Source organism: Silurus aristotelis, assembly GCF_946808225.1.
Source record: "Silurus aristotelis genome assembly, chromosome: 7".
NCBI lineage: Eukaryota > Metazoa > Chordata > Actinopteri > Siluriformes > Siluridae > Silurus > Silurus aristotelis.
This window is the reverse complement of record NC_139580.1, coordinates 28,830,397-28,855,809: the sequence shown is the minus strand read 5'-3', so window position 1 is coordinate 28,855,809 and position 25,413 is coordinate 28,830,397. Positions and strand designations below refer to the sequence as shown.

Here is a 25,413-nt window from a genome sequence, read left to right as displayed (position 1 = left end):
GCGCCCTGTCACAGAGCTCTTTTTACATGTGGGTTTCTCGCCGGAAACGACGCAATCTTACTTCCCACCATACTCGCCAGATTTGGCTCCTGCAGACTTCGCCCTCTTCCTGAAGATGAAGATCCAGCTCACAGGTTGCCATTTTTAAACCACTGTGGAGATCCAGTGAAAATAGCAGAAGGTGCTTGACATGCTTTTAAAAGGAGTCTTCCAGGACACATTCCAGGCAGAAATGCTATGAGTGCCCTATTGTCTGTGCAAAGGGACTATTTTGATGATAATAGTGTGTAGATGTAGATATATAATCGAGTGCACTACGGTTGTGTATTGTCAGATGGAGTTCTCCTCTCCATGCTATTTCTTATGTGTCTTGCTTATAGAGAAATGCTGCACGAGGTCTTTGACTTGGGCTGGACTGTCTAATCAGAAACCACCTAGCATGAAAGTTGGCATTAAAGACCTGATGTCTCTGTGTGTGTGTGTGTGTGTGTGTGTGTGTGTGTGTGTGTGTGTGTGTGTGTGTGTGTACACAGATATGTACAGATTGATACTTTATAAAGTGTAATGAAGTGATTTACTGGATTTAAAGACTTGGCTGAGCTTATGTTTTTTATTTTTTATTTATTTTTTAATTTTTTTTTACCTTTTTATACCCTTGTATTTTATTTTTTTTCACTAAAACTGCACTAAAAAAGACTAAAAGAGCCAAAATGGTTTATTTCTGTTACTAAAAATTAGATTTTGGCATAGACATAACATTAACAAAGAATCATTTTAATAGAATGCTAAGACAAACAGTGTGAGTGTGTGTGTGTGTGTGTGTGTGTGTGTGTGTGTGTGTGTGTGTGTGTGTGTGTGTGTGTGTGTGTGTGTGTGTTTGTGTGTGTGTGTGTGGGCACATTTTTTTTCTACACGATGGTGATAAATCATTTCAATGGTGTTTCGGTGACATATTTCAATCGCCCGTCTCCTAGCTGCATTTCTTTCCTTTTCGGTTGCCGTGGAAACCGCTGTGTGTTTGAGACATTCATGCAGCGAGAGCCACACGGGAGAAATCAGAGCTTCTGTAGCGCCAGTTCAGCTTATTATAGCCATCAAGTTCATGGTGCAACTGTTTTTTTTACAGTAATATACACACGTGTGTGTGTGTGTGTGTGTGTGTGTGTGTGTGTGATCATCTTTTCATCTTTTCTCTCTACCTCTACAGTACCTCCCTTGCTCTTTACCTCTCTTCTCTCTCCCTCTTTTTTTTTCTCTCCTTCTCTTTCCTTCGCTCTCTTTCTCTCTTACAATTGGAAAAATACTTGTTTTGTGTGAAAATGTCTGCGTTTTTTTTATTTCAAAAGTTAAAACATTATATAGTGTATCTAATAAAAGTAAGTACACCCCTCAAATTTCAGCAACCATCATATTATATCTCCTCAAGGGACAATATTTTAGAACTGAAACTTAAATATATTTTAGTGTAGTCATTCCTGTTATAATAAGTTACACTCTTCTGCAAAGTCGTTCCAATAGTGGGCCGTGGCTGTGGGGATTAGTTCATCTACAAGGCCATGAGCGAGGTCAGGCACTGATGTTATTTAAGAAAGGTCTGGGGTTCAGTCGGTGTTCCAGTTCATTGTGTGAGGACACTTGAGTTTTTCCACTCCAACTTTCATACACCATGTTTTGATGGAGCTCGCTTTATGTACAGGAACAACGTAATGCTGAAACAGTTTATTAACTTTTTAACAGTCTCTCTCTCTCTCTCTCTGTCTCTCTGTCTCTCTCTCTCTCTCTCTCTCTCTCTCTGTCTCTCTCTCTCTCTCTCTCTCTCTCTCTCTCTCTCTCTCTCTCTCTCTCTCTCTCTCTCTCTTTCTCTCTTTCACTCACTCACTTTCTCACTCTCTCACTCACTCTGCTGTGTTTAAGCCCACAGAATCAAAATGAACTCACAAACACTGTCTCTTGATTTTAATGTATTTATTTAAGATAAACTGGAACACAGCTGGATTTTATGAGCGTGTTTTCAAAACTCGTTTGGAAATTCCTCTGATGACTTCCAATCAAACTCCTGTGTCTATTTATAGTCTCTGGATTCCTGTTTTAAATAATTTGGACACTGAAATATGGCTCCAGCATTGTGTCTGAGATACACTTTGACTATATGTGTGTTCTTTCTCTGTGAATCATCCAGCAGCAGTTTTTGCATCATAAATTAACTACTATAAGAACCGCTCTTCCTTCTCAACACTGAACGTCCCTTCATTGAGGTTATCAACAGTCAATAATGCGAATGGAAGAAAGAAAGAATAAGAAAAATGTATGTTCTCATAGAACTCAAGAAAACAAACATATGCAGTCAATTGTGAAATTTTTTAATTTATAACCCTTTTATCCATTTCTTTTTTTGTATCTGAGCATGAAGAAGCATTAAAATATAGCATTTTAGTTTGCTTTTTAATTTTACACGTTCGAATAAACCATTAGTGTCAAAAATCCAATCAAATCCACACATCCTGATTTCGTTTTCTGCATCATATCTGTTTCTTATTGATTACAGTTTAATAACATTTTATTTCTATAGCATTTTTAATAATTCAATTCAATTAATTTTCATTTCTATGACATTTTCAACAGTGGACATGTTCAGCTTTACCGGGACAGTGGACATGTTACACAGTGGGCAGCTTTACAGAGACAGTGGACATGTTGCACAGTGAGCGGCTTTACAGAGACAGTGGACATGTTACACAGTGAGCGGCTTTACAGAGACAGTGGACATGTTACACAGTGAGCGGCTTTACAGAGACAGTGGACATGTTAAACAGTGAGCGGCTTTACAGAGACAGTGGACATGTTACACAGTGGGCAGCTTTACAGAGACAGTGGACATGTTACACAGTGAGCGGCTTTACAGAGACAGTGGACATGTTACACAGTGAGCGGCTTTACAGAGACAGTGGACATGTTACACAGTGGGCGGCTTTACAGAGACAGTGGACATGTTACACAGTGAGCGGCTTTACAGAGACAGTGGACATGTTACACAGTGAGCGGCTTTACAAAAACAGTGGACATGTTACACAGTGAGCGGCTTTACAGAGACAGTGGGCATGTTCAACAGTGGGTGGCTTTACCGGGACAGTGGACATGTTCAACAGTGGGTGGCTTTACAGAGACAGTGGACATGTTACACAGTGGGCGGCTTTACAGAGACAGTGGACATGTTACACAGTGGACGGCTTTACTGAGACAGTGGACATGTTACACAGTGGGCGGCTTTACAGAGACAGTGGACATGTTACACAGTGGGCAGCTTTACAGAGACAGTGGACATGTTACACAGTGAGCGGCTTCACAGAGACAGTGAACATGTTAAACAGTGGACGGCTTTACAGAGACAGTGGACATGTTACACAGTGGGCAGCTTTACAGAGACAGTGGACATGTTACACAGTGGGCAGCTTTACAGAGACAGTGGACATGTTAAACAGTGAGCGGCTTTACAGAGACAGTGGACATGTTCAACAGTGGGTGGCTTTACCGGGACAGTGGACATGTTCAACAGTGGGTGGCTTTACAGAGACAGTGGACATGTTCAACAGTGGGCGGCTTTACAGAGACAGTGGACATGTTACACAGTGGGCGGCTTTACAGAGACAGTGGACATGTTACACAGTGGGCGGCTTTACAGAGACAGTGGACATGTTACACAGTGGGCGGCTTTACAGAGACAGTGGACATGTTACACAGTGGGCAGCTTTACAGAGACAGTGGACATGTTACACAGTGAGCGGCTTTACAGAGACAGTGGACATGTTAAACAGTGGACGGCTTTACAGAGACAGTGGACATGTTACACAGTGGGCGGCTTTACAGAGACAGTGGACATGTTACACAGTGAGCGGCTTTACAGAGACAGTGGACATGTTACACAGTGAGCGGCTTTACAGAGACAGTGGACATGTTACACAGTGGGCGGCTTTACAGAGACAGTGGACATGTTACACAGTGAGCGGCTTTACAGAGACAGTGGACATGTTACACAGTGAGCGGCTTTACAGAGACAGTGGGCATGTTAAACAGTGGACGGCTTTACAGAGACAGTGGACATGTTACACAGTGGGCAGCTTTACAGAGACAGTGGACATGTAACACAGTGAGCGGCTTTACAGAGACAGTGGACATGTTACACAGTGAGCGGCTTTACAGAGACAGTGGACATGTTACACAGTGGGCGGCTTTACAGAGACAGTGGACATGTTACACAGTGAGCGGCTTTACAGAGACAGTGGACATGTTACACAGTGAGCGGCTTTACAGAGACAGTGGACATGTTACACAGTGGACGGCTTTACAGAGACAGTGGACATGTTACACAGTGGGCGGCTTTACAGAGACAGTGGACATGTTACACAGTGAGCGGCTTTACAGAGACAGTGGACATGTTACACAGTGAGCGGCTTTACAGAGACAGTGGACATGTTACACAGTGGACGGCTTTACAGAGACAGTGGACATGTTACACAGTGGGCGGCTTTACAGAGACAGTGGACATGTAACACAGTGAGCGGCTTTACAGAGACAGTGGACATGTTACACAGTGGACAGCTCAACAGAGACAGTGGACATGTTAAACAGTGGACAGCTCAACAGAGACGGTGGACATGATCACACAAATGCACCATGATCATGATGGTCTGAATAAAAAGCTTAATTATTTTTTCCCCCTAATTCCTGAGTGTACATAGGTTGTTATATGTATATGGCTAATAACTAGACCACGCCCACCCACGTTTCTTCTCGTAATGCTGAGCTAAACAAGTGAATGTAATGTACAGTGGGTGCGAGTGCGGGTTACAGCAGCACGCAGGAGATGTTTCCAGTGAATTCATGATGCGAGCAGGTTGTCAGAAAGAAGATTTCGCCTTAATTAAAATGTGAAATGATCCGTTTGGTGTTTAAGACGTGAAGGTGGGGGGAGTCGTGTTGCAGATGAATGCAGATGTTTAAGTGTGTGTACGGTGGAAATCTATCACGGTTCGTTACTTACCACGGTTATTTAAGTGGCGGTTTGTTTTAATTTCAGTACAGTTAGGGGATAGAAATGCAAAACAAAATTGCTTGTAATTTTTTTTATTATGAATATTAACATTTTTGAACATCGGCAGTTTTCAAACAATTTTAAATAAAATCCCTGCTTGGAAATAAAATAAAAAATAAAACTTAATCAAATTAACGCAATACACTTTTTATTATATTGATTCATTTGAGTAATTGATTAAATAACTATAATAAAATTAAAAGACCCCATTTGGTTAATGCAGATGTGTGTGTGTGTGTGTGTGTGTGTGTGTGTGTGTGTGTGTGTGTGTGTGTTTTACATTTATCAAATTTTCTAAAGATATACAGTATTCTACTTAACTGTTCTACTTATTTAAACATACTTTAACAAATGTCTGTATTTAAGTCAAGTCAAGTTTATTTCTATAGCACTTTTCACAACAGACATCGTCTCAAAGCAGCTTTACAGAAATTAACAGTCAAGGTGAACGATGTGTATTTATCCCTGATGAGCAGCCTCATCTGTGGCAAGGAAAAACTCATTTAGATGTTATGAGGTAGAAACCTTGAGAGGAACTCAAAGGGGAACCCATCCTCATTTAGGTGACATCAAGAGTGTGATTATAGTCTTTAAACAATACAGAACACTGGAGAGTGAGAACTAACATGAGCACTGGAGTGTGAGATTATGAGTAATGTTCTTTCTACAGTTTTTTACAATCATTTGTGGTTATAGAACCAGGAGCTAATGAACTCATAAAATAGCTCAACATCTGAGATCATCACAGATCCAACACCAGCTTCTCCATGCCAGAGCCTTAAAACACTCAAAGAGGTCTAATGTACAAACTCCACATGAAGTGGGATCCAAATGGCGCTGGTACGTCTCTAGATGGTTCGAGATGTTTGCGGGGTCGGAATCTACTTCTTTAAAGGTCCATAATCTTCATAAAGTGGGAGGTGACTGGGGCTGGAGGAACCTCAGGATGCCTCGGGATGGAGAGAGAAAGAGAAGCGGTGAAGAGGATTTAGCGTAGCTGTAATATTTATGATATTAACAGCACAAGTTGACTATGTGCATGTGATCAGATGTTCTGGAGCACAAGATTATGATGTGATGTGTGTTATGTCTGAGCCCCGAACACTGTCAGGAAGACTATTCCAAAGTTTAGGAGCTAAATGTGAGAATGTTCTTTCACCTTTAGTGGACTTTAATATTCTAGGAACTACTAGAAGCCCAGAGTTTTGGGATCTTAAGGAGCGTGACGGATTGTGGCGTGTTAGAAGACTGGAGAGATACATGGGAGCCAAACTATTTAGTGTTTTGTAGGTAAGTAGCAGTAGTTTCTAGTCGATTTAAAATTTAACAGGAAGCCAGTGTAGGGATGAGAAGATTGGGATTATATGATCATATTATCTCGACCTTGTGAGAACTCTGTCTGCTGCATTCTGGAAAACTGGAGCTTTTTTATTAATGATGCAGGACATCGATTCAGAAATGCATTACAGTAGTCATGTCTGGACGCCATGAACACATGGACGAGCTTCTCTTCATCAGATAAAGACAACAAACACACAAGATAGTTATTTATTTATCCATTCAATTTATTTATTTATTTTTGTAAATTTCTTCCATCCTTTATTCATTCATTAATTCATTCCCTTGATATGTTGAATTGTCAGGATTTATTTCCTTTCAAGAGAAATTCTTGAAGCTGTACATAAAACACAAAAGAATCAATATTGCTAGACTGTCTTAAAAACGTTGTCGATGACAAGAAGTGGTTTGTGAGGGAACTCGAATTGTAACTATGTTCCACTCGTAAAACAAGGATTGCTTTCAGTACCAATGTGCACTGAGCCAAAAGCCCCTTTTGGCCCCATCTATCGTTGAGTGTAGGGTTTTAATTTTAATGTCCCTGAAATACTGATAAAATAAATTTGTGGTTTAATTAATTTATTTAGTTTTGGGATTTTTTTCTACACTCATTTTGCATGGAAATTATTATTATTATTATTATTATTATTATTATTATTATTATTATTATTATTATTATACATTTAGGAGACACACTTATTCAGAGCGACATACAAAAGTGCTTTAAAGTCTCGATCAATGGATGAATGAACACTGGTTCACTCCATTGCAAACTCAGGATACCATCAACCTAAAACTCAATTTTTTTTTATTGATAATAGAATTATACCAGACTTTATTTTAAATATAGATATAAAATACAGTAAACAGGGAAAATAAGTGTTGGATAATTAAAATGTGCAATCAAAATGTTTTTGGCACAGAACGTCTGCTGATCAGTTGCATTCCCGTGTTTCGGAGGATCACTAACCCCTGAGTGATCTTTGGTTTGTTTTTTTGAGTCCATCTGTCTGCTTCGTAATGATTGCTTATTCCGAACAATAATGAAGCCTTGGGCTAATTGAGAGTCCTGCATTTACACACACACACACACACACACACACACACACACACACACACACACACACACACACACACACACACACACACACACACACATTTCTTATCCAGCTCATTATTATGTATGACTACACTATGTGCTAACTCCACATGACTGGGGTATCTGAAACAAGATTAGTTCTCTTTCTCTCTCTCTCTCTCTCTCTCTCTCTCTCTCTCTCTCTCTCTCTTCTTTCCACCTCTAATTTGGTGTCATTTGGTGTAAATATGGAATAAACCAAACCCGTATGAAATCACATGGGATTCATTTTGCTGCAGTGTTTCTGCTGAGTGGTGAAGCTGTAGAGCTTCTTCCTGTAGAACATGGGCTTTAATACAGAGAGCTGGAGTGATGCTTTAACCTCCTCATGACAAAAGTCTCTTCTACAGAGACAGGACTTCATCTGTCCCCTTTTCACCTTCAAATCTACTGGGAACTACTGTATCTTTATCTCTAGAGAAAACCCACACACTGTCTACTTACTGTCCACTTACTGTCTTAATATATTTCCACTCACTGTCCCCTCGCTGAATTGATGTCTGTCCACTCATTGTCCACTCACAGTAAGGATGTGTGTCCACTCACTGTCCACTAACTGTATTGGTATGTGTCTGCTTACTGTCCACTTACTGTACTGATGTATGTCCACTTAGTATCCACTCACAGTAAGGATGTATGTCCACTCATTGAATTTATATATGTCCACTCACTGTGGACTCACTGAATTGATGTATGTCCACTCACTGTAATGATGTATGTCTACAGTAAGGATGCATGTCCACTTGCTGTCCACTCACTGTATTAGTGTGTGTCCACTTACTGTCCATTCACTCTACTTTCGCTGAATTATTGTCTACTTAATGTCCACTCACTGTATTCATGTATGTCCAATCACTGTCCACTCCATCTTCACTCACTGTATTGATGTATGTCCACTCACTGTCCATTCAGTCTCCACTTTCTGTATTGATGTATTTCACTCACTCCATAGTCCATACAGTGTCCACTTACAGTAAGGATGTATGTCCACTCACTGTCCACTCACAGTTAGGATGTATGTCATCTCACTGTATTCATGTATGTCCACTTACTGTCCACTCACTGTATTAATGTATGTCCACTCAATGTCCACTTACAGTAAGGATGTATGTCCACTCACTGAATTTATATATGTGCACTCACTGTCCACTTGCTGTATGGACATATGTCTACTCACTGTCCACTCAATGTATGGATGGACAGTGAGTAGTACATACGTCCACTCACTGTACTGATGTATGTCCACTAATTACATTATTGTAAGTCCACTCACTGTCCACTTACTGTATGTATGTATGTATGCCCACTCACTGTCCACTTACATACATACAGTAAGTGGACATACATACATACATACATACATACATACATACATACATACATACATACATACATACAATTAGTGTACAGTGAGTGGACATACATACATACATACATACATACATACATACATACATACATACATACAATTAGTGGACAGTGAGTGAACATACGTACATACATACATACATACATACATACATACATACATACAATTAGTGTACAGTGAGTGGACATACATACATACATACATACATACATACATACATACATACATACATACATACAATTAGTGTACAGTGAGTGGACATACATACATACATACATACATACATACATACAATTAGTGGACAGTGAGTGAACATACGTACATACATACATACATACATACATACATACAATTAGTGTACAGTGAGTGAACATACATACATACATACATACATACATACATACATACATACATACATACAATTAGTGTACAGTGAGTGGACATACATACATACATACATACATACATACATACATACATACATACATACATACATACAATTAGTGGACAGTGAGTGAACATACATACATACATACATACATACATACATACATACATACATACATACATATATACTGTACATACATACATACATACATACATACATACATACATACATACATACATACATACAATTAGTGTACAGTGAGTGGACATACATACATACATACATACATACATACATACATACATATATACTGTACATACATACATACATACATACATACATACATACATACATACATACATACAATTAGTGGACAGTGAGTGAACATACATACATACATACATACATACATACATACATACATACATACATACATACATACATATATACTGTACATACATACATACATACATGCATACCTACATACATACATACATACATACATACAATTAGTGGACAGTGAGTGAACATACATACATACATACATACATACATACATACATACATATATACTGTACATACATACATACATACATACATACATACATACATACATACATACAATTAGTGTACAGTGAGTGGACATACATACATACATACATACATACATACATACATACATACATACATACATACATACATATATACTGTACATACATACATACATACATACATACATACATACATACATACATACAATTAGTGGACAGTGAGTGAACATACATACATACATACATACATACATACATACATACATACATACATACATACATATATACTGTACATACATACATACATACATACATACAATTAGTGGACAGTGAGTGAACATACATACATACATACATACATACATACATACATACATACATACATATATACTGTACATACATACATATATACATACATACAATTAGTGTACAGTGAGTGGACATACATACATACATACATACATACATACATACATACATACATACATACATACATACATACAATTAGTGGACAGTGAGTGAACATACGTACATACATACATACATACATACATACATACATACATACATACATACAATTAGTGTACAGTGAGTGGACATACATACATACATACATACATACATACATACATACATACATACATACATACAATTAGTGTACAGTGAGTGGACATACATACATACATACATACATACATACATACATACAATTAGTGGACAGTGAGTGAACATACGTACATACATACATACATACATACATACATACAATTAGTGTACAGTGAGTGAACATACATACATACATACATACATACATACATACATACATACATACATACAATTAGTGTACAGTGAGTGGACATACATACATACATACATACATACATACAATTAGTGGACAGTGAGTGAACATACATACATACATACATACATACATACATACATACATATATACTGTACATACATACATACATACATACATACATACATACATACATACATACATACAATTAGTGTACAGTGAGTGGACATACATACATACATACATACATACATACATACATACATACATACAATTAGTGGACAGTGAGTGAACATACGTACATACATACATACATACATACATACATACATACATACATACATACATACAATTAGTGTACAGTGAGTGGACATACATACATACATACATACATACATACATACATACAATTAGTGTACAGTGAGTGGACATACATACATACATACATACATACATACATACAATTAGTGGACAGTGAGTGAACATACGTACATACATACATACATACATACATACATACATACAATTAGTGTACAGTGAGTGAACATACATACATACATACATACATACATACATACATACATACATACATACATACAATTAGTGTACAGTGAGTGGACATACATACATACATACATACATACATACATACATACATACATACATACATACATACATACAATTAGTGGACAGTGAGTGAACATACATACATACATACATACATACATACATACATACATACATACATACATATATACTGTACATACATACATACATACATACATACATACATACATACATACAATTAGTGTACAGTGAGTGGACATACATACATACATACATACATACATACATACATACATACATATATACTGTACATACATACATACATACATACATACATACATACATACATACATACATACAATTAGTGGACAGTGAGTGAACATACATACATACATACATACATACATACATACATACATACATACATACATACATATATACTGTACATACATACATACATACATGCATACCTACATACATACATACATACATACAATTAGTGGACAGTGAGTGAACATACATACATACATACATACATACATACATATATACTGTACATACATACATACATACATACATACATACATACATACATACATACATACATACATACAATTAGTGTACAGTGAGTGGACATACATACATACATACATACATACATACATACATACATACATATATACTGTACATACATACATACATACATACATACATACATACATACATACATACATACATACATACATACATACAATTAGTGGACAGTGAGTGAACATACATACATACATACATACATACATACATACATATATACTGTACATACATACATACATACATACATACAATTAGTGGACAGTGAGTGAACATACATACATACATACATACATACATACATACATACATACATATATACTGTACATACATACATACATACATACATACATACATACATACATACATACATACATACATACATACAATTAGTGTACAGTGAGTGGACATACATACATACATACATACATACATACATACATACATACATATATACTGTACATACATACATACATACATACATACATACATACATACATACATACATACATACATACAATTAGTGGACAGTGAGTGAACATACATACATACATACATACATACATACATACATACATACATACATACATACATACAATTAGTGGACAGTGAGTGAACATACATACATACATACATACATACATACATACATACATACATACATATATACTGTACATACATACATACATACATACATACATACATACATACATACATACATACATACATACATACAATTAGTGGACAGTGAGTGGACATACATACATACATACATACATACATACATATATACTGTACATACATACATACATACATACATACATACATACATACATACATACAATTAGTGGACAGTGAGTGAACATACATACATACATACATACATACATACATACATACATACATACATACATACATACATACATACATACATATATACTGTACATACATACATACATACATACATACATACAATTAGTGGACAGTGAGTGAACATACATACATACATACATACATACATACATACATACATACATACATACATACATACATACATACATATATACTGTACATACATACATACATACATACATACATATATACTGTACATACATACATACATACATACATACATACATACATACATACATACATACAATTAGTGGACAGTGAGTGAACATACATACATACATACATACATACATATATACTGTACATACATACATACATACATACATGCATACAATTAGTGGACAGTGAGTGAACATACATACATACATACATACATACATACATACATACATACATACATACATATATACTGTACATACATACATACATACATACATACATACATACATACATACATACATACATACAATTAGTGGACAGTGAGTGAACATACGTACATACATACATACATACATACATACATACATACATACATACATATATACTGTACATACATACATACATACATACATACATACATACATACAATTAGTGGACAGTGAGTGAACATACATACATACATACATACATACATACATACATACATACATACATACATACATACATATATACTGTACATACATACATACATACATACATACATACATACATACATACATACAATTAGTGTACAGTGAGTGGACATACATACATACATACATACATACATACATACATACATACATACATACATACATACATACAATTAGTGGACAGTGAGTGAACATACATACATACATACATACATACATACATACATACATACATACATACATACATACATACATACATATATACTGTACATACATACATACATACATACATACATACATACATACATACATACATACAATTAGTGGACAGTGAGTGGACATACATACATACATACATACATACATATATACTGTACATACATACATACATACATACATACATACATACATACATACATACAATTAGTGGACAGTGAGTGAACATACATACATACATACATACATACATACATACATACATACATATATACTGTACATACATACATACATACATACATACATACATACATACATACAATTAGTGGACAGTGAGTGAACATACATACATACATACATACATACATACATACATACATACATACATACATACATACATACAATTAGTGGACAGTGAGTGAACATACGTACATACATACATACATACATACATACATACATACATACATACATACATATATACTGTACATACATACATACATACATACATACATACATACAATTAGTGGACAGTGAGTGAACATACGTACATACATACATACATACATACATACATACATACATACATACATACATACATACATACATACATACATACAGACTGTATGGATGTATGTATGTCCATTCACTGTTCACTAATTGTATGTATGAATGTATGTATGTCCACTCACTGTCTACTCACTGATGTATATCCACTCACTGTCCGCTCACAATAAGGATGTAACCCTTTCCTGGTTAGCGGCTAATGCAAACACTATGGATTCTTTAACCTTTTTTTATGCATGCGCAAAACAAATCTTATTTAGTGAGTGAGTGAGTAGCCACGTAGTTTCTTTATATACCCCTGGCATTGTTGTGTATGTGTTCAAGTTTAATAATATTAATAATAATTAATATTATTATTAAACTTGAACAATATTAATAATAATTTAAAAATGTGCTCAAAGTGCGAGGTGGAGACTAAACCAGTCTGCCACTTAACAGGGACTCAGGATTTTAACTATGTTCCGCATGTATAAAGGACTGCATCGAAAGCCCTGTACCAAAAGATATTGGTACAAACACATGCACTTTTACACCCCTAATATATATTGGTGATTGGTGGAGTTCTGCAGAGATGGTTGTTCTTCTGGAAGGTTCTCCTCTCTCCACAGAGAAACGCTGACCTTCCTTCACCTTTTTTTAGGAAGAGTCCTGGTGTATCCAAACTTCTTCCATTTACAGATGACTGTCACTGTGCTCATTGTAAGCTTCAATGCTCTGCTACAATTTTCTGTCCCCTTCCCCAGATCTGTGCCTTGATTCAATTCTGTCTCTGAGGTCTACAGACAATTTCTTGGACTTCATGGCTTGATTTGTCCTTCTATAGACAGGTGTGTGCCTTTCCAAATCATGTCCAATCAACTGAATTTACCAAAGGTGGACTCCAATCAAGTTGTAGAAACATCTCAAGGATGATTAGTGGAAAAAGGGTGCACCTAAGCTCAATTTTGTACATGTGATATTTTGAGAGTTTCTTATTTGTAATAACTTTGCAAAGATTTCAAACACACTTCTTTCACATTGTCGTTATGTGGTATTGTTTTTAAAATGTTGAGGAAGATAATGAATTTAATCTAATTTATTTTGGAATAAAGCTGGAGCATAACGAAATGTAAAAAAAGAAAACGCTGTCAATAACTTTCCAGATGCACTGTATATACACCGATTAGGTATAATTATGACATTATTACATATCATTATAAACGGTGAAGTGAATATCACTGATTATCTCTTAATCATGGCACCTGTTAGTGGGTGGATTTATTTATTAGACAGCAAGTGAACATTTTGTCCAAAAAAGCTGATTGTTAGAAGCAGAAAAAATGGGCAAGCGTAAGGATTTTAACAATTGTGACAAATAGAGATGTCTAGATGATTGGGTCCGAGCATCTCCAAAACTCCAAATCTTGTGGGATGTTCCTGGTCTGCAGTTTTTAGTATCTATCAAAAGTGCTCCAAGGAAGGAACAGTGGTGAACCAGTGACAGGGTCACGGGTGGCTGAGACTCATTGATGCACGTGGAGAGCGAAGGCTGGTCTGTGTGGTCCGATCCAACAGACGAGCTCCTGTAGCTCAAACTGCTAAAGAAGTCAAGGCTGTTAATAATCGATTGGTTGTGACTGTTTTAGCAAGAAAAATGGAACCACAAAATATTAGGCTGGTGAACATAATATTATGCCTGTTTGGTGTATAATGTATTTAAATGTGTATGTATGTACAGTATGTGTTTGTGTGTCTTCTCATTGCCTCAATGTCCACTCACTGTATGTATATATATATATATATATATATATATATATATATATATATATATATATATATATATAATCTCCATTATGTATGTGTCTAATCACTGTATGTTTGTCCCCACATTGTGCCCACGTTCTATACGAATGTCCATTAACTATACAAAAGTCCCCAAATATCCATTTATTGCAAAAATGTCCACTCATTATAGAGATCTCCAGAGCACTTACTGTGTTATGTAACGGGTTTATAATAGTGCTTTTGCGTTTTGTAAATGCATTGCATACGAATCTGATATGTGCGGGTTTGACCACCGAGTCTGCATATTTTTATCTGATTGTCCTGTTCCGATAATGCTATTTTCATCAGGTCTATTTTTGAATAGAACACTCTTTCATGTGGTGCTTCATGATACTTATTGCCATGGTTACTTGCCAGCCTGCTTGTCCAGGGTAACTAATGTACCACGGGCGAATAAAAGCATGTGGTATGTATCGCGTTGTTGAGTCGAGTGTACACACATACCATGAATAGTACAAGTGTAGCACAGATGTGACACGCTTTACAGGATGCTGACTTTATTGCTGACGTATTTCAGGGGACACATAGAGAGTTTATCAGAGAGAAGACGAGGCGTGCATGATGGCGACTGGAGCAGATGTTTGGCGCTCAAAGCTTTTATCATCATGATTTAATCATCCATAATGCACCACTCAGCCTGTCCACTGTCCACTCTTATTATTATTTTTTATTATTATTTTTATATATTGTCGTACCTGTGTGTGTGTGTGTGTGTGTGTGTGTGTGTGTGTGTGTGTGTGTGTGTGTGTGTGTGTGTAAGCATTTGTGTGAACGTTTACACGAAAGTGTGAATGCATTTATGTTTAATGCACTCAGATCTCTGTCGGGTATCCAGCTGATTTGTCTGATGAGGCTTAAATAAAGGTCATTAAAGGTGAATCTCTACATGTGGCAAAGGAATGATAGTCCTGTTTGTGTGTGTGTGTGTGTGTGTGTGTGTGTGTGTGTGTGTGTGTGTGTGTGTGTGTGTGTGTGTTCATTAACTTTTCCTCATTGTTAGAAACGTGTCAGTTTTTTACACTTTGTACTTGTGACCTGTTGTTTGTAAGAGTTCTCATTTTCTCATTGTTCCAGCTAGCTTACGTAGCTCTTTTCTTGTCACTTGACAACTAGCAACATTTACTATCACATGCTTCCTTCACAACATATGATCCCAGCCTCATACTTCAAATTCAGCATTCTATGCTCTAGTGATGGGTGTGTGTGTGTGTGTGTGTGTGTATATATATATATATATGAGGTTCATCTAAATAACTTAAAATTAAAAAAAATATATCATTAAAAAGTTTATTTTAGTAATTTGAACAAAAAGTGAAACTGGTATATTATGTAGATTCATCACACACAGACTGGTATATTTCAAGTGTTTATTTCTTTTCATTTTGATGATTATGGCTTACAGCCAATGAAAACCCAAAGTATCTCAGAAAATTTGAATATTGTGAAAAAGTTCAATATTGGAGACTCATGGTGTCAAAATTTGATCAGTTAATTAATTCCAAACATCTGCAAAGGTTTGCTGAGTCTTTAAATGGTGTCTTAGTCTGGTTCAGGCTACACAATCATGGGGAAGTCGGCTGATTTGACAGTTGTCCAGAAGACGATTATTGACACCCTGCACATGGAGGGTAAGACACAAAAGTTCATCGCTAAAGTAGCTGCTATTCACAGAGTGCTGTATCCAAGCACATTCATGGAAAGTTGAATGGAAGAAAATAATGTGGTAGAAAAAGATGAAACGAAGCCCCTTCAAGAATTTGGGGAGATTCATAAAAAGTGGACTGCAGCTGGAGTCAGTGCTTCAAGAGCCTCCACACACAGACGTATTCATGTGCTACAACTGACACATTTCTCTGTTGAGCCACTCCTGAACCAGAGACAATGTCAGAGGTGTAAAGTGTAAAGTTTGCACAGTCAGTGGTGGTTTGGGGAGTCATTTCATCTGCTGGTGTTGGTCCACTGTGTTTTATCACTGTGTCGAAGGTCAGCACAGCCGTCTACCAGGAAGTTTAAGAGCACTTCATGCTTCCCTCTGCTGACCAGCTTTATGGAAATGCTGATTTCAATTTCCAGCAGGACTTAGCACCACACTGCCAAAAGTACTAACACCTGGTTTAAGGACCATGGTATCCATGTGCTTGATTGGCCAGCAAACTCGCCTGACCTGAACCCCATGGAGAACCTATAGGGTATTGTAAAGAGGAAGATATGAGACACCAGACCCAGCAACTTAGAAGAGCGGAAGGCCGCTATCAGAGCAACCTGGACTTCTATAACACGTCAAAAGCATCACAGACACCTTCCAGTAACTTTTCAGTAGTCCAACATTTGTGTTAAAAATGTTTATATATATATATATATATATATATATATATATATATATATATATATATATATATATATATATATATATATATATATATAAAATATTTTATTTTATTGCTAATAAGTAATATTCACATTTTCTGAGCTACTGAATTTTGGGTTTTCATTGGCTGTAAGCCATAATCATCAAAATGAAAAGAAATTTCAGTCTGTGTGTGATGAATCTATATAATATACGAGTTTTACTTTTTGTATTGAATTACAAAAATAAATCAACTTTCTATTGATATACTAATTTATTCAGATGGCGTCCCCGGTTTATCGCATGATTTTCCAGGTCTCTCGCGGAGATAGACCATAGACCAAAAAATTTATAGCGAATTAAAGTTTTATGATAAAATGTAATGTATTAATAAAAATGAAAATATTAATTGTAAAATTAAGTAAATTGTTAATACAGAACAGTCTGCTGTGACGTGTATCTTTAACTTGCCCTCTTTAATGACGTCATATGACACTTCAACCAATAAACAAGCAGAGAAACTACGCATAGGCTATGCTACTACAGAACTATATACTGTACAGTACTTGTACTTGCTATAAATGTGATACAGTGTACTGTATTTCTACCAATTCACTCACGATTCATCTCGCTATATTCTTGCAAATGGTTGTGTGTTTAAAGTGTGTGGGAGGATGATTTACGCAGTTTTGGGGTCTTGTCCTTTTATCGCGATAAACGTGTGATTACTGTATATATATATATATATAAAGATTGGAACTGTAGTCAAAGTTTTGTATATACAGTGCATCCAGAAAGTATTCACATCACTTTCACATTTTCCACATTGTTATGTTACAGCTTTATTACAAAATGGACTAAATTCATTATGTTCCTCGAAATTCAATTCAATTCAATTCAATTCAATTTTATTTGTATAGCGCTTTTAACAATGAACATTGTCTCAAAGCAGCTTTACACAGATAATGTGGTGATTAAACGTAAATATGTTTTTTGTAAGTATGTTTGTCCCTATTGAGCAACTATGGCAAGGAAAAACTCCCCGAGACGGCATAAGGAAGAAACCTTGAGAGGAACCAGACTCAAGAGGAAACCCATCCTCATCTGGGTTGCACCGAATGTCCATTTGAAGCAGATATACAATGTTGCGGGGTGCAGTGATGACGAACAGAAGCAAACTGCACTCCCGAGTCAGTGCAGCAGACCGCCGACACTAACTACAGTCCAATCCATCCTCAAAGCACCCGTTCTACTCCGGAATTACATGGAACCACCCAAGGTGTTGATGAGAGACCGCCCCAAGCTGCACAGAAGTGTGAAGATCCACGGAGGGGAGAGGGGCAGGAACAGTGGTCACTGGAGCCTCAGGAGCATGTTTAACTCGACTGAGAGAGAGGGAGAGAGAGAGAGAGAGAGAGAGAGAGAGAGAGAGAGAGAGATGGTGACGGGAAGAGAAGGATATGGATTATTAAGTGTCCCTATTGTTGCATGAGAGTTAAAGTCACTGTGCAGTTTGGACTCCGGCAAGACTCGCTATGGCAGCATAACTAAAAGGGAGAACCAGAAGGCAACACAGACATGAGGGATCTCTGGGATAAGAGACGACCCACCACACCACCATCAACAAACCCGAGTGAACGCGTGAATGTGAGGGGACGACAGCATACAAATATACCAGTTCACCAAACACTCTATATCCATGATCCCTCCAGATCTAAACCTTTACCTAAGAAAAAAAATCTACTGATTAAAGGCTTAACTGAATAAATACGTTTTCAACCTCGACTTAAACACTGAGACTGTGTCTGAGTCCTGAACACTGATAGGAAGGCTGTTCCATAACTGTGGGGCTTTATAAGAGAAAGATCTGCCCCCTGCTGTAGTCTTCATTATTGGAGGAACCAACAGATAGCCAGCACCTTTTGATCTAAGTAGGCGTGGAGGATCATACTGGTACAGAAGTTCACTCAGATACTGCGGTGCGAGACCGTTAAGTGCTTTATACGTCAGTAGTAGTATTTTATAATCAATGCGAGATTTGATTGGGAGCAGTGTAGACTGATTATTACAGGGGTGATGTGGTCAATTCCACAAACAATACCCCTATAATGACAACGTGAAAGAAGTGTGTTTGAAATCTTTGCACCTGAGTCAATTTTAAGTGTCAAAAAGGCTGAAAAATACGTAATTATTATTTTTTTTTCGTGATCCAATGTTTTAATCACTACTATATTTCACCATAAGCTTGAATATAACAACCTTGAAATGTTGGTTGGTTGCGTCCAGTTGTTGAAATAAAGGGAGATAGAAGTCAGGTGAATGTGATGTGCAGAACCCCATGTAGAACTGATTTTTCCTGGAGCAGATCTGGAGCACTGGAGCAGACCTGGCGTTCCTAATCACTGTATTGAAAAATGCCCATTAAATTCCATCTTTAATAGGTAAAAAAAAATTCATATGAGTGCTTATTCGTCTTCTGTTCATGCTACTTTCGTTGCTAAATTCCTTGAGCAAGTAAGCAATTATTATTAAGAACAGTCATCAGTTTGTTGGGTCATTAATGTTTTAGCGCTTGTAATCCGATTAGAAGTGTTTAATGTACTGCTTAATTTTTGTCTTACAGGGCAGCAATGTGGTAGAGGACCAGGACCTGCTGGAAATCGGGATTCTGAACTCGGCACACAGACAGCGCCTCCTGCAGGCCATTCGTCTTCTTCCCAGGGTCAGTAAATCAGGCAGAGATCCCACACACAGCATGATGCGTCACACTGTTAAACAAATAGCAGCACAATTTAATCATGGCACACACACCATGTATCCTCATGAGTAGCTGGAATCATGAAGGTCAGGGTGAGGCAGATTAGAAATGAGCAGATTGCTGTATTTATTACAGAAAAGGTCTAGAACTTTTCCCCCTCACCATTAGCATGAATCCTAGAGTTTTGTGTACTTTGGATTCCTAGATGTGTCAGTTTGTTTTATGTGTAAACTATGTAAAGGCAGGTGTGTCAGGGTTTTTTTTTAATTGCATTTACATTTGAGTGTGTTTCCACCTCTGCATTTTAAATAGGTACATCAGCCTGCACTACTATCCGACAGCATTTCGCTTTTAGTCGTGTCTGCATCACTGACACCTGTCTTGTCTGGATATGATTTAAAATGTAGTTCAAACTAAAGATTTTTAGGTAAAAGTAAAATGACAAATGTGAGAAACTACTTAAAAAAATGTGAATTACTTAATTAAATACTCAATTATAGTAAATGTAATTCATTACTTTCCACATCTGTGAACACACAGTCTGAATTTCTTCTAAAAAATCCCAATAAATAATTAATCTGTGAATCAATTCAGCAACGCAAAGGCCCGGGGGTTATTATACTTCCAAACTTGACAGATATGCAACAGATCTGAACATCAGCCACCCATTCTGACAAACAACCTCCTCCCCTTGGGTCACATCTTAGTCCAGGATCTAAAAGATAAATGAAACATCTGCATTTATCTGAAGAAAGAAAAGCAGTAAAAAATGCACTTGACCTGGCAAGAGATCAGTAAGATCTTTTCTTGGAGTCCGTCAGACTCTGGGGTTTGATGGGTCGTAGATCCTGTGATGCTTTTTTGCCAGCCTGGCCATTTTCTTCTGACCATGACAACCGCAGCGCACTGGATTTTTCTTCTTGCGCAATTTTGTGTGGGGAAATATCAGGAGATCATCCTGGTTCCTTCAATCTGACATTTACAACAATCCAACTAGATTCAACTCGAGTGCTTCATCTGTATCTGTGAAGTTTTTTATGGCTGATTAGAGAATAGCATGAGCAGGTGCTCCTTATTAAGTGGGTAATGTTCTGAATGTTGGAGTGTGTGTGTGTGTGTGTGTGTGTGTGTGTGAGAGAGAGAGAGAGAGAGAGAGAGCTGGGAAGTGGAAGTTTTTTCACATGTATTCATTTTCTAATTTCACAGTTCATACTGCCTTTAATCTATAAATATAGATGATTCGCTGTCAGAAGTTGGATCTACTTCACTTAGTCCATGATGGATAGTTTTATTAACATTGGACCACAGCATTGTCAAATTCTTAATTCTGATTCTACCGCTGATACATTTTTAACTGCGGCACTGAATCTGCAATTTAAATCACAGGTTTATGGACAAAAGGATTGTGGAAACATGTTATGTGCTTCTTTTTTTTTTTTTTGCTGTTATGATAACCTCCACTCTTCTGGGAAGATGTTCCACTGTCCACCAGAAGACTTTCGATTCATTGGTATATGAAAGAATCCTGGAACAGTCAGAGATAAAAGTGTAACATCAAGTGTTCATCAGGAATGAAGAGAATGCTACAAGATGCATTTTTTTCTCTTCTGTTTAATACAGAAAGGCTGTGGCATAACTGATAACTAATACTAAGTAAAAACCTGGAGTGATTTTGTAGTTGCGTATGATTTAATATGAATACACAAGCTCAGGATGAGACTAGCACCTTGGACAGTAGTGCTGAATCTCTCCAGAGCTGGTTTGAATGAAAAGGCTAATAACCATGAGCTGTTAAAAGCAAGAACATGACCTGAGGGTCCAGTAAAGAGAAGCTGAGCTGGTCTTTATGCTTAGTAATGATACCACCCTGTGTGTTGTGTGTCTGTCTCAGGTGCGGCCCATAGGCTATGATGGCAACAACCCCACTTCAGTGGCAGAATGGCTGGAGTCACTCGAGCTAGGAGACTACACCAAGTCATTCCTCATCAATGGCTACACATCCATGGAACTGGTTAAGAAGATCTGGGAGATTGAGCTCATCAATGTAAGTCCATGTAATGACGAGCAAGAATTCAAGCCATATTATTAACACTATGACGCCACATCTTTCACTGTAGCCACAGCAGCACCGCCGGCATACATCATCTTTAGCAGAAGCATCAGCATTAACCTCATAAAATTAATTTGAAATTGTGTGTTTTTGTGCAAATTCGACAGAAAAGAAACCGCAAAAGTATAAACGGTTCATGATCAAATTTAACACCTGTTTTAAACTGTTTTGCCGGCCGTTAGCTTAAGATGTCTTCAGAAGCCCGTTTTTTAAAAGTCCTTGTAAGTGTATCTGCGACCAAACCAATTTCTTTTCCTCTGTCAGCTATTGTGGGATGAAAGAAATAGCTACAGTATCAAATCCGCACCTGTAGATTTGAGTGCAGTTTGCTACAGATGCAGGTTGCGAGACGTGAATATCGCTCTCTCTGACCATCCAATCAGAGGATGTGAAAATGCAGATGTTATTGTACGCCTGTGAGAGGGCCTCAGTGTCACCAAATCGCAATCTGATTGGTTAAAGCAACAAGTTTATTTTTATGTTCTTTATGCTATAAGTGCCTGCAGTGGTTATTCTGCTATTCTACTTTTGACCTCGGGAACATGTGATGTGATGGCTGAAATCTGATGGGATTGAAACTCTAATGTGAAATTACACTCCGAGAGAAACACTATGAAATGAAAAGAATAGACTATTGGAAACAATTGAATACATATTAAATAAATACATACATATATATGTATATATATATATATATATATATATATATACAGTGTTGTGCTCGTTACTAAAAAATAGTAACTAGTTACAGTTCCTCGTTACTTCATTCAAAAAGTAACTCCGTTAATTTGTTGATTACTCACACCAAAAAGTAATGCGTTACTGTTAAAAGTAACTTTTTGGTTACTTTTTTGAAGAACGTTCTTTAATGTTCCCATTAATGCCCTTTTATGCGTTATGTTCTATACAAACACAAAACTGACTTAAACACAATGTAATTTTTAAACACTATTTTATTAAAGTCAGAGCAGCACAAACTGAATATATCACAAGGATTTCTGAAATAAATAACAAAACAAGCTGAATAATAGATTCACAATCAAAAACTAAAGTGGCTTCTGCATCATAAAAGCTGTTGTGTTGAGCTCTTAAACATGTTCCTTTCACAGCTGAAGTATGAAAACTATCAACAATGTAGAACAGAACACCAGGTTAGCTTCTAGCTTCTAGCTCCTTAGGCATGGAGTTTCTGGAGGAGCTTCAACAGATTGGAGTTGCTGTTTATCGCAGTAGATACGAGCTTCGAACCAGACAGACACAACTTACATTTGACTTAAAAGTTTTTGTCTTTATGCTCAACTAAAGTGAAATAATGAGCGTATTTCCACTTTGAGAAACTCGTCTTGCTCTCGCCTCGCCTCGTCATTACTGCCGCACAGACCTGAATAAACGGAGACACGCCCACAGCGCGTCTTCTTCCTGTTTACAGTGGTTCATCCACCAATCCTACAATGCGACACTGCTGTAAGCAGGTTAGACTGTAGGCTACAATTCAGCAGAAATTAATTCATTTATAAAAGTAACGGGTAACGCACCATACGGTAACGGTAACGAAGTTACTTTATTTTTAAAAGTAACGCGTTACAGTATTAGTTACTGCCCAACACTATATATATATATATATATATATATATATATATATATATATATATATATATATATATATAAAATAAAATTAGTTAAATTAGTACTACAGGAGCAGTGTGTACGTGCATAATTATATGTGAATACTCTCACAGTCACCGCTTTACTTCTCACATTCACTTACACTGATTTTACACATGACACCTTTATTTTTACATCTGGCAGCCTGTGTATACGAAGTGTTTACATTTACACTGAATGTTCCCACACATTTCTCCTCTCTCCTGCACATGAAGCACCCGAGTAAACCGGATTAATGGAAACATTATTAGGATTAATATCTCTGAACAGAACACATTAACAATGATGGAACTGTAATGAATGGAGATTTGGTGCTGAGGATATCAATTCAGTTCTTACTATTATAATAAACAGACTTATAGCTGCTAAACTTATACATTCTTTTATACAACTTTATATGTGCTCTATCTCTGTAAAGCTGCTTTGAGACAACGTCCAACATTAAAAACACTCTACAAATAAAAATGAATTAAATCAAATTGAATCGAATCAAATCGAATTATCGATCACAGGCATGAACTCGGTAGTGAAATTGTCCATTTAATTCATTTA

The 25,413-nt window shown here is 36.7% G+C and overlaps 1 protein-coding gene across 11 annotated transcripts in view; it reads left to right on the top strand.

Moving 5' to 3' along the window:
• Positions 1 to 25,413, top strand: part of anks1b (ankyrin repeat and sterile alpha motif domain containing 1B) — a 251,294-nt gene that overhangs the window by 174,400 nt on the left and 51,481 nt on the right. For all 11 annotated transcript variants that reach the window (XM_083546162.1, XM_083546165.1, XM_083546166.1 and 8 more), the window contains 2 exons: positions 20,952 to 21,050; positions 22,978 to 23,130. In XM_083546162.1, coding sequence (XP_083402288.1) covers positions 20,952 to 21,050; positions 22,978 to 23,130 — 252 coding nt within the window. The remainder of the gene's footprint in view (positions 1 to 20,951; positions 21,051 to 22,977; positions 23,131 to 25,413) is intronic.